Below are 17,881 nucleotides of genomic sequence, written 5' to 3' on the forward strand. Positions count from 1 at the left end.
GTACTTTCGCATCCATAAAAAATCGAAATCATGGTTTTCAACGTGAATAAATAACAATATAATTCCTTTGTCAATAAATTTTTTTTTTAATGAAATGGTGCAACTTGATTTTTTTTAATCTAAAATATAACATGGGCCGGGTCCCGGTTTCAATCTTTCGGACGAAAGGTTTGGCAAATTCGCAATTGCAAATAAAATTTGGTGCCGCAAACATAATTTCCAAAGCTTGGGGGACCCATTTTGAAAGAAGAAAGAACTTTTTTCAAGCAAAACCACTTCGAAGGGGCGCGCCAGATACATCCCACCAGAACTCGCAGCTCGCAGCTCGCTTCCCATGGCGATCGAGTGTCTCGTCCTCGGTAACACCCTCTCTCTCTCTCTCTCTCTCTCTCTCTCTCTCTGTGGAACTGCAGAGTCACGCAGTTTCTCGTGGTGGGTTCCTTGCAGGTGCGGGTCAAGAAGTCGGGAAGAGCTGCGCGGTGGTGACGATCAACGGCAAGCGGATCATGTTCGACTGCGGCATGCACATGGGGTACCTCGACCACCGCCGCTACCCCGACTTCTCGCGCGTCGCTCCGGACGGCGACTTCGGCGGTGCTCTCGATTGCATCGTCATCACTCACTTGTAAGCGACATCCGCGCGAATGCGCTACCGATGTGATAAGTTTTGCTCGACACTTTCGTGCGTGTGACTGAATGTGGTCTGTTTGGGCGTGCTCTGTAGTCATCTGGATCATGTCGGGGCTCTCCCTTACTTCACGGAAGTCTGTGGCTATCGCGGACCCATCTACATGACGGTAAGTCCTACGTGTTTGATAAAATGCCGCGATGTCTTTTCTGGTGGCTGATTGTTGCTCTGCTATCAACTTGAGTTCCTCTTATGCGATCATGTTTAGTGGAATTATCAGTCTGTGTTTTTCTTTTTCTATGATCGAATTACGCGTGGTTGTTGTCCTGATCTATGGGTCAAAAGGTGTATAAGTAATTAAATTGAGTTTGTCTTCCTTTATAGCTGGTGGTCTGTCACGGATTAGATGGTTTGTAATTGTCTTAGCTTGAGTCCCACCTTCCGCTTTTATGTAACTGAAAGGGAAACTGCGATCATGATGTCTCCAAAGTGATGCGGAAGCAATTAGCGCTCTTCGTATGCCCTTTGACCGTGACTTCTCTTAGAGGACTAGATAAAGTTCTTCATTTGAAAATTGCTGCAGTATCCTACCAAGGCATTGGCTCCTTTGATGCTGGAAGATTATCGCAAAGTGATGGTGGAAAGGAGAGGTGAAGAAGAACAATTTACTTCAGAGCATATTGCGGACTGCATGAAGAAAGGTACTTTCTTCTTGTGTAGTACATTTTGTTTGCTTTGTGAGCCCTGCTTACTCTACCGGCCTCCCTGTGATATCAAGACAACACTAACAAGATCGTGGGATGATCCAACTGTCAATTGTCATGAGGTCGACTGAGCATGTCCTCCTGCCATGTTTGTGTGCAGCATGTCTGATAAATAGCCACAGTCTGGTTGATAATCATCATGATGTACTACATTTGTATGGTTGGATTACATAAAAATATTTTATCTTAACACATTCCTTCGTAGCAGGAGTTAAATAACTGAAATAATTATTTTACTGGGATTTCTAGTGGTTTATTTATTTCTTAAATCATTAGATGTGGTTAGGATCATGGCTGAAGAGAAGGAAGAAGTCCTGTAGGTCATATGAGGATTGCATCATATAAATGGTGTGAATTTATCTCATTCATTCGACAAATGATGCTTCTTTATACTTGGAAATAAAATCTTCAGTAATCTACTGCAAAAAGTCATCTGCTCTTCCCGCAAAAGTTTTGCTTCAGCATGGAATATGAGGGCTTAAGCTTGGTATTAAGTCTTCTATATATGTTAGCTGGAAGCTGAGGTATAAGATTGATTCTGAAATGGGCTCATTTTCAGTATAGCATCGAAATGGAGAACAATCTTGCATTTTTATGCATTGAGTTTGTTGTTTGGACAAAACATGTCATACACGTTGATGCTTGAAACTATGTTTTTCTTTTTTATTTCATGAGCACACATATTCATTTATTAAATAATTTTGTTAAATCTTTGTTCCTGTAGTGATAGCCGTGGACCTCAAGCAAACTGTGCAGGTTGACAGCGAGCTCCAAATCCGTGCGTACTATGCTGGGCATGTAGGTTTTTACGTTTCATTTCTTTGGCACATGCTTAGTTGCTTGACTTGTGCTCATCCTGGTAAGAGTATTTGAATAGAAACAGTAAAAAGCTCAAACAAGGTGAATTGTGGGAAGTTTCTTGTAGATTAGGTTGTGTCTGACAAGGTTTGTTTGACAACAATGAAAATGAATTAACAAAATTTGGAGGGAGTTAACTTTAACAAATGCCAAGTCAACATGACTTTATTCTGAACAAATAACCTGACTTTTACACCATCATGAGTAAATCATATGCTTGTTATATATGATATGATATATTGCTTTATTCTGTATAACTGTTGTGAAAAGTTCAAAATTAAGGTTAGGATTTCACTCAGCTATGTACTTTCAAGCTAACATTCTAAGATCTCAATCTTTTTCTTGTTTCTATTTTGTCTTCTTTTAATATGATTGTAAGGTCCTAGGAGCTGCCATGTTCTATGCAAAGGTGGGAGATTCTGCTTTGGTTTACACAGGAGACTATAATATGACACCCGATAGACATCTTGGAGCTGCTCAAATCGACCGACTACATCTGGACCTTTTAATCACAGAGTACGTAAATTCAATTTGACACGAGTATATGACCAAGTAGGAAAACCTTTCTTTTTTCCATGACAATGAAGCGCACCTTTGGTAGGTTGACCGCGGTCCATGTAATAAACGACCGACCTCAAGGAAATGAAGCAAGCTAAAGCTTGGATAGGTGGCCTAAACTTAGGATCATTTGCACTTGTGGTATGGGGAATCGAACCTGTGCTGTACGCCTAGTCTACACAAACATTTTCTCTGCTTGACACCTGAATGTGTGTCTGCAACATTCAAAAGAGAGAAAAATATTTGTGGATATTTACTTGTAGCTACATGCCAATTAACTGGAACAGTAAATTTCATGGTTCTTATTTCCTATTAGACTTCACCATGGCAGCAAAATGTTCTTGTTTGCTGATGCGGTCGTAAATTTGTCCTCCTCAAATTAGTCCAAAGATACACTCGAAAGCGAAATCTTTTTGTCCCTGACATTCCGTTATTTACCATGTGTTTTTTGTGTTGAGTAGGTTTTGGTAATTTCCTTCAATTGCCGTGTAACTTGTAGACAGAGTTATTGAATTTTAGGTATCTTTATGAGCTAAATCCGGGGAAACATTGAATCTATTATTGCAAGTTAATTCGTGAAGATTACTCAATTCATTTTATTTTCTTTCTGATATCACCTGTAATCTGAGATCAGACCACTTGAGAAGCTCCTCTGACTTAATTGAAATGAAGGACCATTGGTTGAAGTGGACTCTTGAGATTAATGTGTACACATGCTTCCGGAAAAATAACTAGTGAAGTGAGATTTTTTTTTCTGTTTGACCATATATACTACATGGGGAATTTATGCTCTGACCTGTAGTAGTGAATTTGGCTGTTAACCCATATTTTTAGTTGAAACTGCTGCTTTTCCCTAATTCCTTTTCTGGGATGTCTCAAGTCTTCTACAAAGACTCCTTTTCCTAGCATCCATCATTCCTGTATCCTGAATTTCCCTAATACAAAGTTCTTTTGTTCTTTAGGCACTGATTTTTTGTGGATCATCTGGAATTGTTGATTAAACTTATATGTTGCTCATACCTCTTGACATATTTGAAGTTTATTTCTAATACTTTTCTCTCATAGGTCGACATATGCTACGACGGTGCGGGATTCCAAATATACTCGTGAAAGGGAGTTCCTCATAGCTGTATGTGAATTTCACAGTTTTAGAGTTTCACTGCTTTTGCTACTTCTGTCACTATCTAAACTTGATTTGTTCTCGTGCTTGGCCTTTAATTTGCCTGCTTGATTGTATGACGATCAAGAAACATTTAAGACCATATAATCCAAATAGAAAGATAGTGGAGATTATTACAAGCTTCACAAGGATTATATGCGGCCCATTTACCAACATCTTCTGAGAAAAATGGTTGTCTAATAATCAGTAATGTGTAACTTTTGACTTTACGATAAAGTAGGTCTCGAGCAACTGATGATTTGAAAAGGGAACTTGCTATCTAATTCTAGGGATTGATTAATTGTTATGCTTCCTTAGATTGGATCCTATTAGCATGTCGTTCTGTGTTAAAATATTAAGTAATTGACCTAGTATTTCTATGAAGCTGTTAATTATCCGATATACCTGTGTGCCTACTTCTTATGAATTAACTCTTTGATGTATTGTTACCTGGCAGAATTTCTTTGCTATTAAGCTGTTGGATAATTGCTTGATTCAGTTTGATACTCGCTTTCCTTGTTTCAAGTTCCAATGTTCTCATTCTATTCATTCTGATTACTGCTTATTGTCTTTTTCTCTTTTTTCTGTGTGGTTATTTATGGAGTTTCACTAGTAGATCTGCATGGAGTCTGAAAGTATGGTTTCCTACAAGTGAAGAGGAGTACTAAGGAATGCTCAATCTTCTTTATTAGCTTGTTAACTCATAGCTTTGGATTGCTCAAAATCTTCTCTGCCTTCAGATTTGAAATCAGTTTCCTACAGGTCCATAAATGTGTTGCTGGAGGAGGAAAGGTGCTCATTCCAACATTTGCCCTTGGAAGAGCTCAGGTACCTCAATCCTAATCATGATTACCTTGGGCGTTCTTGGTTGAAGTTCATACTATCTTTTTTTACTCTCTCTCTCTCTCTCTCTCTCTCTCTCTCTCACACACACACACACACACACACACACATTTTTGTGCCCATGCGCAAAAGACAGACGTACATGTATATCTGCATTTATATCTATTATAAATCTATTTACAAGCTTCAAATTTTCTTCATTACTTGTCTTTGTGTGCTTGAATATCCATGTATCGGAAATTTGCTTGTTCCTAGCAGGCTCAAATTTAGTGGCTTATTTAATTGCATACTCAAAACTTTGTGAATACTAAGTAATTTTCCTAGCAGGCTCAAATTTAGTGGCTTATTTAATTGCATACTCAAATTTAGTGGCTTATTTAATTGAAGGCTTGGTCTGCTGGGCAGTAATTTTCCCTCTGAAATTCCTTGTTTGTTTCCTACTTCTCTTTTTCCAAAGAACTTCTGTTCTTCACATTTCAGCATAGGATTTTCTCATCCATAGCAAAGAGAAAGATGGCTAGGTCTGTGCTAACGGAGGCTTCCGCCAATCATCCAGTGGAAATTGACCTGCTTGTGGATTTGATACTCTTTTTGCGAAAAGCCTGTACACTTGACAATGCATTCCTCGCTTATCTTCAACACCCACCTGACTCGATCTCTTAGACTTTATAACCTGACTAAGTGAATTTACCAAAAGTTTCAAAGTTAATGTAGGTCCTATAGCTTTGTCACCATTCAGAGTCAAAAGCAAGGCGCCTTTCCCTTGAACAACAGAAAAATGAGAAGATGACCTTTTTGACTCATGGATTATTCGATTTTTGGTGAACTTGATTACACTTTTGTTGGTGTTAACATCACACACACACACACACACACACACACACACATTATTGACTGTTGAAAACTGGTAGAGCTTCCGTTCGCATTCCAGGAAATGTTTACTTTCCATGATTCATCGTAGCTGTGCAGTTTCTTTCCCTGACATTGTTGCTCTAACATGAAGGAACTCTGTATGTTGCTGGATGACTACTGGGAGCGTATGAATCTGAATGTTCCTATATACTTTTCGGCAGGTTTTATAGTGCTCTCTTTCCCCTTAAATTAATGTATTGTGTACTTTGACATTTAGCATCAATCAGCGGTAAGACTAGATTTTGTTTTGTTTCTGTTATCTTGTTGGGTCAGCGATGTGGCTAGTATGTGGGCAAAACATATATAGGAAAAGGCATGTGAAAGTTAGCAATGCCTGCACTTGACACGAGTTATACCTTTATCAAATATCCACAGAGCACTCTGTCATTGTATCCCGCTTCAGTGGTAACACTACATTGGCCAAAGTTTTCACTGGTTTGTGTACGTATCTGACTGTATGCTTACTTTTCCATCTATAATAAGTGGAGGCTTATGAGGATTTAGTAATCCCTTGGGTTAGATCAAAATTGAGAGCTAAGTTTAATTCATTTGGGAAATTTGCTTTAGAGTGGTCCATGAAATCTGCTTATTGGAGCTTTTAGTAAAGATGGCTATCCGAGGCATGTATAACTTACAAAGCTTAAGATTGATATGGCAACACTACCCCACTTGAAGTTAAAGGTGGCACATTGTATGCACATTCAACGAGGGAAAATTGTATAGATTATTCTGTGGTTTTAAGTAATGGCAGATCAGATTCTTCTTTCAAATGTGACTCAGACAAGGGATTATTTTGCATCTTGTACCTAGTTTGAGTAGAATGACTGAGCTTCTTGTAGGAATGGAAGTTTAATAGAACCAAGTTGTACAGTGTAAGCATCATATGGCTATTGAACAGGCAAGAATAGCATTCCGACAAATTCTTTCTTGTGAGCCATCCTTTCTGTATGTTGGTGGCATCAGCTGCATCAATGTTACCTTTCTTTGAACGTGGTTTCTTTCCAGGAGGCTTTACATGCAGTACGGGTTTCTACTCAACAATATGTTTTTAAATTTTATTGTCACAAAAAACATCGTGCTTCCATCTCCTTATTGGTTGATTTTTTTAGAAAAAACAGTTTGTTTAACTAGGTATAAGAGCACATTTAAGAGTTTGAATACTGGCGTTCCTCATTATATGCTTGATTGAATTAGGTTCGTATCTCCAGTAATGTCATTGTGTCCATGTTCCGCACTTCGTGTCACATTCAAGGTCAGATTTAAACAAGAGGGGGAGTACTAAGATGTACGTTTGCTATAAGTTGCGGACATGTTTCCTAAAGCTAAGCTTTTAGGAGAATCAGGTGTTCTACAATCTTCCCTACATATGGAGTGTCTCCAATAGCCTCTTTGCTGAAGGTGCTTCTTTTGTAGAGTCTAGACTAAGATTACTTTTCAAAACTGAGGAGTTAAATAAGAAGCATAAGTTGTTCTTCATGTAATTCCTGTTCTGTTTGCCTAGTAGTTGTGATCATATTAGCTGAATATTGTATTCTTAGCTTCAATCTTTACATTGCTATTGGACATTGTGGACAATTATAGTGTTCAGTGAATTAGTAACTGTTTAATATTTATGCTGCATACCTGAGCAGAATGTTTTGCTATATTAACTATCCTATTCTGCGAAGTGCATTCAGATTTTTTACGTCAACTTACTCGTCTTCTGAACTATAATATTTCTGTTATTATTGCTCTTAAAAAATCATGACTTACGTGCATATTTGTAAATCCTGATGAAATTGCTTGATAAAAGTTCTGATGTCTTCTTCCCTTGTGGTGATGCTCTATCTTCTTCCTTGATGCTGGAGTTGTAAGATTGGTTGTGTTCTGAATCTGGACTGAAGATTTAGGTACCTTTCTTGTAGGTTTGACAATTCAAGCGAACATGTACTATAAAATGCTTATCAATTGGACCAGCCAAAAGGTCAAAGAGACATATGTAACACACAATCCGTTCGACTTCAAAAATGGTATTTTCGTTTCTGGCAATTGTCGTGCAAAACTAGAATACTTCAGGGTTGTAGTCAGGATAATTTCTGCATAGCATTTTGAATTCACATTACTTTTTGTGTCAATTCCTATTGGCATGCACTGCATTTTAAAGTCTGTATGAGAATCTTGTTACAATGCTTTAGTTTCTAACCTAATAAGATAAACAATTGAGATGCATTGCTGTAGCTTGTAGGCCCATTAAAGAAACCTTTCATGATAGAATCTCGGCTTTCCTATTAGGACAATGCTTGGCAATGAAATTGCAGCTGAACCTATTCCTTCAGGCAATCAGGTTGCAATATGAGACAATTTGCAATATCAATTGCAGCAACAACAAATGAAGATATGATAGCATAATACAATAAATTTCCATTGAGTTTTTTTTGGTCACTCATCAATTGAAGTGGGTTTCATATCAAGATGCAAGAAATTGAAAGAAAATATCGCAGGGTTTATGTGGGCATCCAATTTTACCATTCTCTCAGCATCAGATTTAAAAGGACCACTAGTCGTTAGTATTACTGTCTGTCCTCGGTCACTATGGATGCCGGGCAACAAGCAAGTCCGAGCATTCATTATATGGTGGTTAGTTCAGGCAGAGCTGGTGTAAATGTTAGAGCGAGTATGGTTTTTGAACTCTAGCTTGATTTTTCTGTTGATGATCAGCTGAGAGACAGTCCCTGGCCATCTTACATTCGCCATTTGCTTAAAAAATTTCATAAGACAAGTTGCCGAAAACATAAACTTTTCAGTGATTAGCTACCTTTTGGTGGATTAATTCTCCCACCATAATATGCCGTTGAAGTTAATGATATGACTAATGCAATAGCAAGATTAGCTTTTAGTTTCATTTTCCTGCCATAGAGTTTATTGTAAAGACTTGTAATTGATTAATTGGATGAAACTCGGCATCACTTTTGTATTGTTAGTATGGCTTCTTTTTTCTTTTTTTTGTCTTGCTGAAATTTCATTTGCATTTTAGTTGTCAATGCAGAGTAGTATTGAGAATGTCCACAAAATTGTGCAGAATAACATTCACATGATAGAGTTAGTTGGAGTTTCCTCTTGGTACATCTAGCATATTGATCAAATAGTTCATATGATTAAGTAATTTAGATAGCTTGGAGTTTCAACATAATATCATTTAGTTTCTGATGTTGCAGTTCGCAATTTTGACCGTTCCTTGATTAATACTCCTGGACCCTGTGTGCTTTTCGCAACACCTGGAATGATCAGTGGTGGATTTTCACTTGAAGTTTTCAAGAACTGGGCACCTTCTGAAAACAACCTTGTTACGCTACCTGGGTGACTCCCTTTTCTTCATCCATATGATAGTTCAATATTAATGTCTTTGTGGGTGGTATTAGGGATGAAGAGGGAAACAAGTAAATATCAAACTCTATCATATTTCATTGGGTCTACCTTTTATAGTAAATTCCATAAGTTTTAGTGGTAACTTCAATTGTTATTGTTGGGAAGGTCCCAAACTGGTAAATTAACGAGGTTCTTCCCCTTCAAACTTGTGGAACCTCCAAATAGATGGTAATCCAAAGTATGAATTCGAGCCACCATGACCTCCTTTTATAAGACTACCTGCATATTGAGAATTATAAACAACTTTCATGAGTTAGTACTTACTGCCCTACCTGTATTTGGGGCTTGGGGGAATACAAGCATGAAAGCAAAACACATGCATATCTATCATCCCATGGCAATCATGTCTCAGTTTCCTCCTTCACTACTTATCTTCCAGGTATTGCGTGGCTGGAACCATAGGACATAAATTGATGTCCGGGAAACCCACAAAAATTGACTTGGATAAGGACACACAGATCGATGTTCGATGTCAGGTTCATGTCATCTCTTGGATATTATGTTTGTATCATATTTGTTGTCAGTGTACCATCCACCAGAGCAATCTTCTTTATACTATAGTTAAACCTGTCATTCTTATTTAAGTTGGTCCTAAAATCCTTCATATAACTGAATGAGAAGGTATATCTTCCTTTTTCTTTATTTCACCTCTCTCCACTTTACCCCACCCGGGTTTATTTGTAAATTATACCCAGTGAGTACTGTCAATCTGTATCTAAAGAATGCTTTTGCAGTGTAAATGAACCAGGACTGTTGAACAATGTACCTAGGCAAAGTCAGCTACTGAAAAATGGATGAGAACTTGAAATGTCAGTTTCCCCTCTTGGTCTCCAAGTTTTGGTTTGCATAATTGACTCACTTTGGCAACTCTACCCAAAGCCTTTATCTATAGCTTTTGTTGGTTATTTATTCATGATACCAATTTAGAGTCACTGGATGAAAATATTTATCATCAGGCTCTGGTCTATACTTTGATGGCATCACTGTTTTGATGTCATCAATTATGTCAAATCATACACTCCCCCTTCTTCATATATGAATGCGCACTTACCAAACAAAGCTTGCTCTAGAAGAACAGTACAATTATTTAGTAGAAGAACCTGCAAGGTGATGCAATTCGTCCATGCTATATATGCTAACTTTATGTGCTTCATGTCCAGATTCATCAATTATCCTTCAGTCCCCACACAGATGCAAAAGGGATAATGGATCTTGTTAAATTTCTTTCACCGAAGCATGTAATACTCGTGCATGGGGAGAAGCCTAAAATGGCTTCTCTGAAGGGGAAAATCGAGTCTGAATTAGGAATTCCATGTTATGACCCTGCGAATAACGAGAATGTGAGTGTCCCATCAACTCACTTTGTCAAAGCATGTGCATCGGATGCATTTGTGCGGAGTTCCTTGAGCCCAAACTTCAAGTTCTCCAGAAGGAACAGGGAATATGAATGTTCACATTCAGGAGACACAGAAACCGTGCCATTTTTGCAAGTGAGGGATGAAAGGGTAGCTGGAGGAATAGTTGTTATGGAAGGCAATAAAGAGGCTAAAATTATCCACCAAGATGAGCTTCTGCACGTTCTAAGAACAGAAAGGCATGAAGTAAAGTTTGCTTACTGTTTCCCCGCACGGTTGAGCAAGAAAAATGAAGAGTCGGGTAACATTTGCACAGACAGTTTACGATGCCCTTCAAGAAAATGTTCTTTACTTCAGGCTTTACTCTCTGAACTCTCAAAAGAATTTCGTCAAGAGGAAATCCAAGATTTTGGGGAATACATCAAGGTGGAGTCACTTCATGTCGCTGTCTGCTTGACAGAACAGTGCCCTTATAGAGTTGGTGGTCACCCTCTTGATGGATGCGGATCTGTGTTTTTATGCTGCAGGTGGTTAGCAGGAGATGAGCAACTTGCCTGGAAAATGATCTCTATTATACGAACTCTTGATTTGAGTTTGCCTATTTAATCACATCAGGTGATTTGGGAACATCTTTTGGTGTGGCCACCTTCGTGGAGATGTGACCGGTGCTCTGTTTAGTATATGGTCAATCGGCTTTACTCTGTTTGATTACGCAGGCACGTCAGTATGAGTTATGATCACAATTCTTTTGAAAACCGAAAGTTGGTGGCAGTGACGAAATCTTGATCCAAGATGTAGCAATCTGACAAGAAAGCTCTTGACCAGCTTCCTCCTGAATGAACTTCTACTTAATTTAATATTACCAGAAGCGACGTGTTTACCTTATAACAGAGCATGAATGAATATTATTGGGGTCTCAATTTTGGACCTTCTCAATCAATAATTATCGACTGTTTTAATACTCTACCAACCATTGTCATGTTGTGCATACAATATGGTACCATAGAAGGGGCCCAATCCGACTTCGACAATCCGAGTCAACCAATCCACAAGTTTATGCGGTTTACCATTAAATTGCCATAAACTCGTATGAATTACAAAGGATGAAGTGAGATAAAACGATCGCAAAACGGGAGCAAAATGAGATTTAACAAAACTTGGGAGGAAAAAAGCGACATTATCGATCCTACGCGAGAAAGGGATCAAATGATCATGGAAAAATGATATAAGCAACTTCTGAATTTTGGCCCAATGTGTAATATAGTTTCTAAACTTTTACTTTGTTCAATATGATTCTTGAACTTTGACCCAATATCTAATGAGGTCCCTGGATTTTGATACATGTTCAATGTTATCCCTGAACTTTAATTTGATTTTCATATAGTTCATAAACTATATTGAACATGTATAAAAAATTGAGGGGCCACATTGAACATCAAACTATAGGGATTCCATTGAATAAATTAGAAGTTCGAAGACTACATTGAACATTAAGTCAAAATTCAATGATTATTTTTATCTATTTTTTTTATTATTTTTATGATGTAACCCTGTCGTGCCGACGTTCCTATTAAAGAGAGTGGCTCAGATCCAAAGACTATGATCGAGTCTTTTGACGAGAGGGACGATCCGTCCATTATCAATGTCCAAAACTGACTTGACGACGAGATCCACGGACGTGGACAACTTACAACCCCCACCAAAAGGAACGTCAGAACAGCGGATAAACCCGTGTCTTTCCCAAGGAGCAGTGACAGGAGAAAATAAGGTAGGCTCTTCGATTGAGCGACCAGAAAACTCAGCTACCTCGCCAATCTCGCCCGTGTCGTTGCGGTGTAAAAAAACAGAGGAAGAAATGCGCACAGAACCGAACCCCACGAGCGGAGAAAGTGAGGCGCACGCTTGCCGAACCCCCTCCGACCACCGGCAAAAAACACACGTAACGTAACCCGCGAAGCCGCCTCCCCCTCCTCGTTCTGCTTCCCAAGAAGAGGAAGAGAGTTTGGAGCTCACTCAACGACAGGAACACCCCCCTCGCGTCGCAGCTACCGTTCAACCCCAACAACAACAACAACAACAACATCGACAAGAAACGAGGACCCAACAGACCCATCTCCCCATTCCTCCATTTTCTCCTTCCTCCCCATCACCCTCGACCCAGTTTCTCTCTCTCTCTCTCTCTCTCTACTGTGCAAAAACCCAGCTGAAAAGGAAGGAACTTTCAGGTATGCTAACCCCTTGTCCCCGAACCCAGTAGTCCCCGCCACCCCACCACCATGTCCTCCTCCTCCTCCAGTTCCTCCAGCTCCGCCGCGGCCGGCTCCGACCCCCAGGCCCCGCTCCTCGCCCCCCGCCAGGGCAGCGCCGACGATGGCTCCGACTCCGTGCCCCGCCCTCCCACCCTCGCGGTCCTCCTCGGCCGGGCCGCGGGGCGGGGCGGCCCCTCCATGCTGGTCCGGGAGACGGCCGCGCGGGAGCTCGAGCAGCGGCGCGCCGACTGGGGCTACTCCAAGCCCGTGGTCGCGCTGGACATCATGTGGAACGCGGCGTTCGTGGTGGTGTCCGTGGTCATGCTCGTCTGCACCGCGGGCGAGCACCCAAACACCCCGATCCGGCTCTGGATCTGCGGGTACGCCGCGCAGTGCCTGGTCCACGTGGTCCTCGTGTGGATTGAGTACCGGCGGCGCAACTCGCGGAGGGTCAGGGACGAGGAGCGGCAGCAGAACTACAATTACGTGAACGACAGCGAGGACGAGGAGGCCGCCGGCGCGGACGCGGCTTCGGGCAGCTCGGCTCGGTCGAAGTGAGTTTCTTTTTGTTTCTCTGGATTGTTGGTTTTGAGTTGATTGCAATGGTTGACTTCTAGTTTTGGTAGTGGAATTAGATTTGATTGGGCATCGATTCTTGATATTTGGCACTCGCAGATTTTGCGTGTGATATAGTGGCAGTATGCAAGAAATTTCCTTCTTCGAAGTTAAGAGGAAATGGAGAGAAATAGAAAGATCATACTAAGGGTTGCAAGGCGAAGTAGAACAAAGGATTACTGTAAAAATGTAGAAAAAAGGGAGAGACAAAGACCAGAAATTTCCATCTCGTGTTTCATAGTTGTATGTAGGCGGAAAAAGGAAGTGACGGATAGAGATGGATAGAGATGGATGTGTATGTCATGTTTTAGAAGTCAGCATTTTGTGCTCCGGTAATTCTCCATTTCCTCCCATATTCTCGTTTCTAGAAAGAAAATATGAACTTGAGACATCCTAATTTCCTGCCATTCCTCCCGTTTGTCAAGTGGTCCATGAAGGAGATTTCCTCCTGGGCGACCCCCCTTCTCTTCTTTCCACATTTCACAAACCCAATATAGCTGCTCGAAGTGGCGACTTTGAATATGACAGAGATGGACCCACGTTGCACCTTTTCTTCCTTCCCATTGCATGAATGACCAAATCAGAGATGAGGACTCTTCCCTTCGTTTACCATTTCATGTTCCTCATGAGTGATCCCTCCATGGCCCATCTTTGATATTTTGATATCTTATTCATTTCTTGTTGACACGCTGCTAAAGGTTGCACGTGACGCGGTCTTTGTTGATATTGGTTGTGAAGACATTTTCTTGGGCACTTACACTAAGAGTAGTGATACATAGAAAGAAGCGAGGCAGTGGGTAATGTCAGGGGAGATGACAGAGAAGAAGTGTTGGCAAAAATTTATGCATGAAATACTCGTCTAGCATCTATTCAGGCACTTCTCCTCAAAACAAAACGTAACAAGTCATATAGAATACTTAAAAAGTTAAGTTACTCCAAACAAAGCCTAAATACTTATGTATCATCACGAATATATCAAGGTACCACCATCTTCTTCACATTCTTCTGTTGCAGTATGTATAAAAAGAGCCTATTTTAGTGTTTTCCATAGAGTGTTAATTTGACAGGAGTTCTATTGAATGCAGAATTTCTAAATAGAAAGCTCATTTTAAAGAGAGAATCCTTAATGCTCCTTTTTGAGAAGCCAATATAAAGTATTCAGGAGTTCTGGATATAATTTGCAGTTAACAATGATTACCCTAAAAAATATACTTATATTTTCTGAATATATCAAATTCAATTCGATGGGCTAATTCTAGGAAGATCCATCTTGTTAATGACTGAAGTTAGCAAACTGTTTGGTCATGCTTTTGCCGTTGCAAAGTCTATGCAGGGGCATTTTATGATATTGGCATAGATGCTCAACCTTTGCTCTCAAATTGAATCTGTGTTTGGTTACTTAGCTGGAGTTGTAAAGTTTCACTTATTATTGGCTGTTAATTGTTTATTGACGATGTCTTCTGTAGTGTCACCAAACGCTGTGAATCAGTGAATACCATGGCCTCATTTCTGTGGTGGATAGTTGGCTTTTATTGGGTAGTTTCTGGCGGAGATATTCTTTTAGCTGAAGCGCCTCGTCTCTACTGGTATGATGCTGACCTTCTCAATTTCTCACGTTAAGAGAACTTCAGTTTTATGTTTTTGCTAGTTTGAGGCATTAAGTATACAACACACACAGCCAACTTCGTCACTGTTGTTGTATGAACACGGGGAATTGGGGGGAGGTTAATCTTGGACTACACGTCACTTAGGTACTTCGATCATTGGTTACATCTTTTGTGTACTGCCTTGCGTTTTCAATTATGACCCAGTATCTTGATCTTCCAGATGAGCCAATATTTCTTTGTGTTGGTGCGAGGGGTGGGGGGGCAGTTTGGGATGTTCCATATCACTGATTGTTGGTCTTGTCCTCTCTCTCTCTCTCTTTCTCACACACACATCATTTATGCAGTGATTTTTTTGGCATAGAGAAGAGTGACTATTAAATGAAATTGAAAAACAGAAAACAAGAATTGCTACTGCTGGACTATCTAATTCTGAGTTTGTGCAGGTTGGCTGTGGTATTTCTGGCATTTGACGTATTCTTTGCCATCTTTTGTGTTGTTTTGGCATGTCTGATTGGGATTGCTCTTTGTTGCTGTCTGCCATGCATTATTGCGATTCTTTATGCTGTTGCTGGACAGGTACGAGGCTATCTTATAATAAAGGGCTCTGTTTTTTGGCCACAACTTTTTTTGGGGGGCCGTTCTTTATTGTCTTTTCTGTTTTCACGATTGAACAGGAGGGTGCATCAGAGGCCGATCTCAGTATCCTTCCTAAATACAAGTTTCATATATTGAGCAATGGTGAAAAAACTGTTGTTGGAGCTGGAAAGTTGGTTCCTGTTGAAACAACTAGCGGATATCTTGCAAATGAAAGATTGCTTCTGCCTGAGGATGCGGTGAGTTATTGTGCTATGATGACAGCTTTGCTCTTCTAACAGTTTATTCTACACTGCTTTCTGGTGCCCTACTGCGATCGAACTGAGATATTTAAAGACTGCCCTTCAGATAGATCCATAGGGACAATGACGAAAGTAGAAAAGATTCAGCCTCATTTTTAGTTTGTCTAGCCAGTTCTTGCCCTAGTTTACATGACATTGATCAACTTAAAGAGTGTATGGCTCTTTTAGAATGCTTCCAAGAATTTGTTAAATTAATATAAATAGTGACCCCAATCTTGCGGATATTGCAATTCCAGCTAAATAAGGTCTTGCGTCTGTAGTGGTCCAATTAAGAACATGCCACTCCCTTATTGCAGCCCGTGCTACTAAATCAGCTGGTTTATTTTGACTACCACAATTAAAATTTGTTTCCCCCTATTTGCTCCATCAAAATCTAAATCATAAGCTCCTGACAAAAAGTGGGCAGTAAACTCTGTTTTTCCCCTTAATCATGTCTTAACCTCCTCCAATTGTCTTTGAAGGTGCCATGGTGCACTCTACCAACTTGAAGTGTGCCCGAACGTAGAAATTGGATGTTGTGGGTCTCATGCTATGCTGTCCATGTGCCCATATAGTTATCTCTGCTCTATTTATACTTGGTTACATTGGGATAATGGGTAATGCCAGATATTGCCCTGTCGTCCATCATTCCTAGTAAGGTTCAGGATCTGGTTAGCAGTATGTGAAAAAACACTTGAGAGGTTTGATGTTTGTGAATACCGGAGCTAGGAGTTTCTAAAGTAACACCTCCCGAGAGTATGGCACTTGTCTTGTATTATTAGCATTTTGGCACATATCTTGCGTTTAAGATGAATCTCTCCTCCAATTTTCCACAGGAGTGCTGTATATGTCTCACCTCATATGAGGACGGAGCGGAGCTCCATGCTCTCCCCTGCAACCACCATTTCCATTCAACATGTATCGTGAAATGGCTCAAGATGAACGCGACCTGTCCTCTCTGCAAGTACAACATTCTCAAAGGAAACGAACAGATATAAAGTTAGGGAAACAAAGAAAAATCACAGAAGTGCTCATGTTCACCCCTCTCGGATGGTCCTTATGTATAGATAGAGAACATCGGAACCAGAGATTTCCTCCTAACATTTATTTTAAAATAAGTCATAGCAATCTGTTGATTGAGCTTCGTTTTTGCGTGTGATCTCCCGGCCTGTCAGAGTTTCTTGTTGTTTGTATTGGTTGTTGTATTGTGAAGCTCCTACACACAGAATTTGATTGATGCTTCGCTTGCTCGTGCTCGAATTGCATCCTTTGTAAATTAGTTGAAGAGGAAATTGTGTAGTGCTGTACTGCTCAGATTGATTCATAACACACTCTGTTTTTCCTGCTTGAGCTTTCAGTCATCGCTAGTGCATTTGGCAGGGGATCTAGAGCATATGAGACTATAGGACTGAGAAGCCAGTGAAATGGAAGTTCATGAATTGACAATTTTTGACCTTGTCTTAGCATAGATTGATGCCTCAGAAGGGGGAAAAAGGAGGTCTGGGAGGACAAAGAAACTACTTTATTGCTTTAATTGGGGACTTGCTCCAGAATTTGAGAATGAAAAAATATATTTCAAGTTTAGAAAAAGTGTGAAAAAGTTACCTGTGATTTTATGTTGTCGATATTTGTACCTTGTAGGAGGTTCTACATATTTTCTGTTAAATAAAAAACAAATTGTGAGAGACAATTGAACCGGGGTTATGCTCCAGTGAGCATATTTTTAGTTTTGTTTATTCAATTCCACATCGGCGGATTTGTGTCAATCTATCAATGGATGTAAGTACAAAAATGCACGTGCCACCTCTAGTCACCTCATTTTCTATGTATTCCTCGTGACTGCCTTTGTTTCTGTTATTTTAAGCAAAGAGTCAGACGTAGGAAGGATTTCAAGATATCCCCCCACCGAGAAGGAGTTGTCGTGAGCGGCTTTCGTTGACGTTGTTTGCTCAATTGGAGGACATTTGCCATAGTGTAGGATACCGGGGGCTGCTGCTAGATTCATGTCGGGTGGTTCGGCAGATGTCTTGTTGTTTTCTTGATTGCTCTGAAA

At 40.1% G+C, this 17,881-nt stretch overlaps 2 protein-coding genes across 2 annotated transcripts; both read left to right on the forward strand.

The window, feature by feature from the left end:
• Positions 1-214: 214 nt before the first annotated feature.
• Positions 215-11,193, forward strand: LOC115664237 (cleavage and polyadenylation specificity factor subunit 3-II). Its single transcript, XM_030586183.2, has 13 exons — positions 215-359; positions 448-625; positions 725-797; positions 1,212-1,329; positions 2,117-2,190; positions 2,630-2,766; positions 3,874-3,937; positions 4,730-4,795; positions 5,814-5,883; positions 7,627-7,731; positions 8,917-9,058; positions 9,507-9,603; positions 10,288-11,193. The coding sequence occupies exons 1-13, from the start codon at positions 335-337 to the stop codon at positions 11,086-11,088; spliced, it is 1,950 nt and encodes a 649-aa protein (XP_030442043.1). The 5' UTR covers positions 215-334; the 3' UTR covers positions 11,089-11,193.
• Positions 11,194-12,225: 1,032 nt separating this feature from the next.
• LOC115686886 (E3 ubiquitin protein ligase RIE1) lies at positions 12,226-17,171 on the forward strand. Its single transcript, XM_030612303.2, has 5 exons — positions 12,226-13,285; positions 14,813-14,932; positions 15,397-15,529; positions 15,628-15,786; positions 16,665-17,171. Exons 1-5 carry the CDS (start codon positions 12,759-12,761, stop codon positions 16,824-16,826), a joined length of 1,101 nt encoding a protein of 366 aa, XP_030468163.2. The 5' UTR covers positions 12,226-12,758; the 3' UTR covers positions 16,827-17,171.
• Positions 17,172-17,881: the final 710 nt, after the last annotated feature.

This window comes from Syzygium oleosum, unplaced genomic scaffold (genome assembly GCF_021117445.2).
Source record: "Syzygium oleosum isolate NSW1041296 unplaced genomic scaffold, Sole_v2.1 Sole_v2.02, whole genome shotgun sequence".
NCBI classification, from domain to species: domain Eukaryota; kingdom Viridiplantae; phylum Streptophyta; class Magnoliopsida; order Myrtales; family Myrtaceae; genus Syzygium; species Syzygium oleosum.

Bases quoted from the DNA above. Each gene is read 5' to 3' on its own strand.
- LOC115664237 (XM_030586183.2), top strand. From the start codon at position 335: ATGGCGATCGAGTGTCTCGTCCTCG. The intron at 360-447 runs GTAACACCCTCT...GGTTCCTTGCAG, and splicing joins GATCGAGTGTCTCGTCCTCG to GTGCGGGTCAAGAAGTCGGG. The intron at 4,796-5,813 runs GTACCTCAATCC...TCTAACATGAAG, and splicing joins TTGCCCTTGGAAGAGCTCAG to GAACTCTGTATGTTGCTGGA.
- LOC115686886 (XM_030612303.2), top strand. From the start codon at position 12,759: ATGTCCTCCTCCTCCTCCAGTTCCTCCAGCTCCGCCGCGGCCGGCTCC. The intron at 14,933-15,396 runs GTATGATGCTGA...GAGTTTGTGCAG, and splicing joins GAAGCGCCTCGTCTCTACTG to GTTGGCTGTGGTATTTCTGG. The intron at 15,787-16,664 runs GTGAGTTATTGT...AATTTTCCACAG, and splicing joins TGCTTCTGCCTGAGGATGCG to GAGTGCTGTATATGTCTCAC.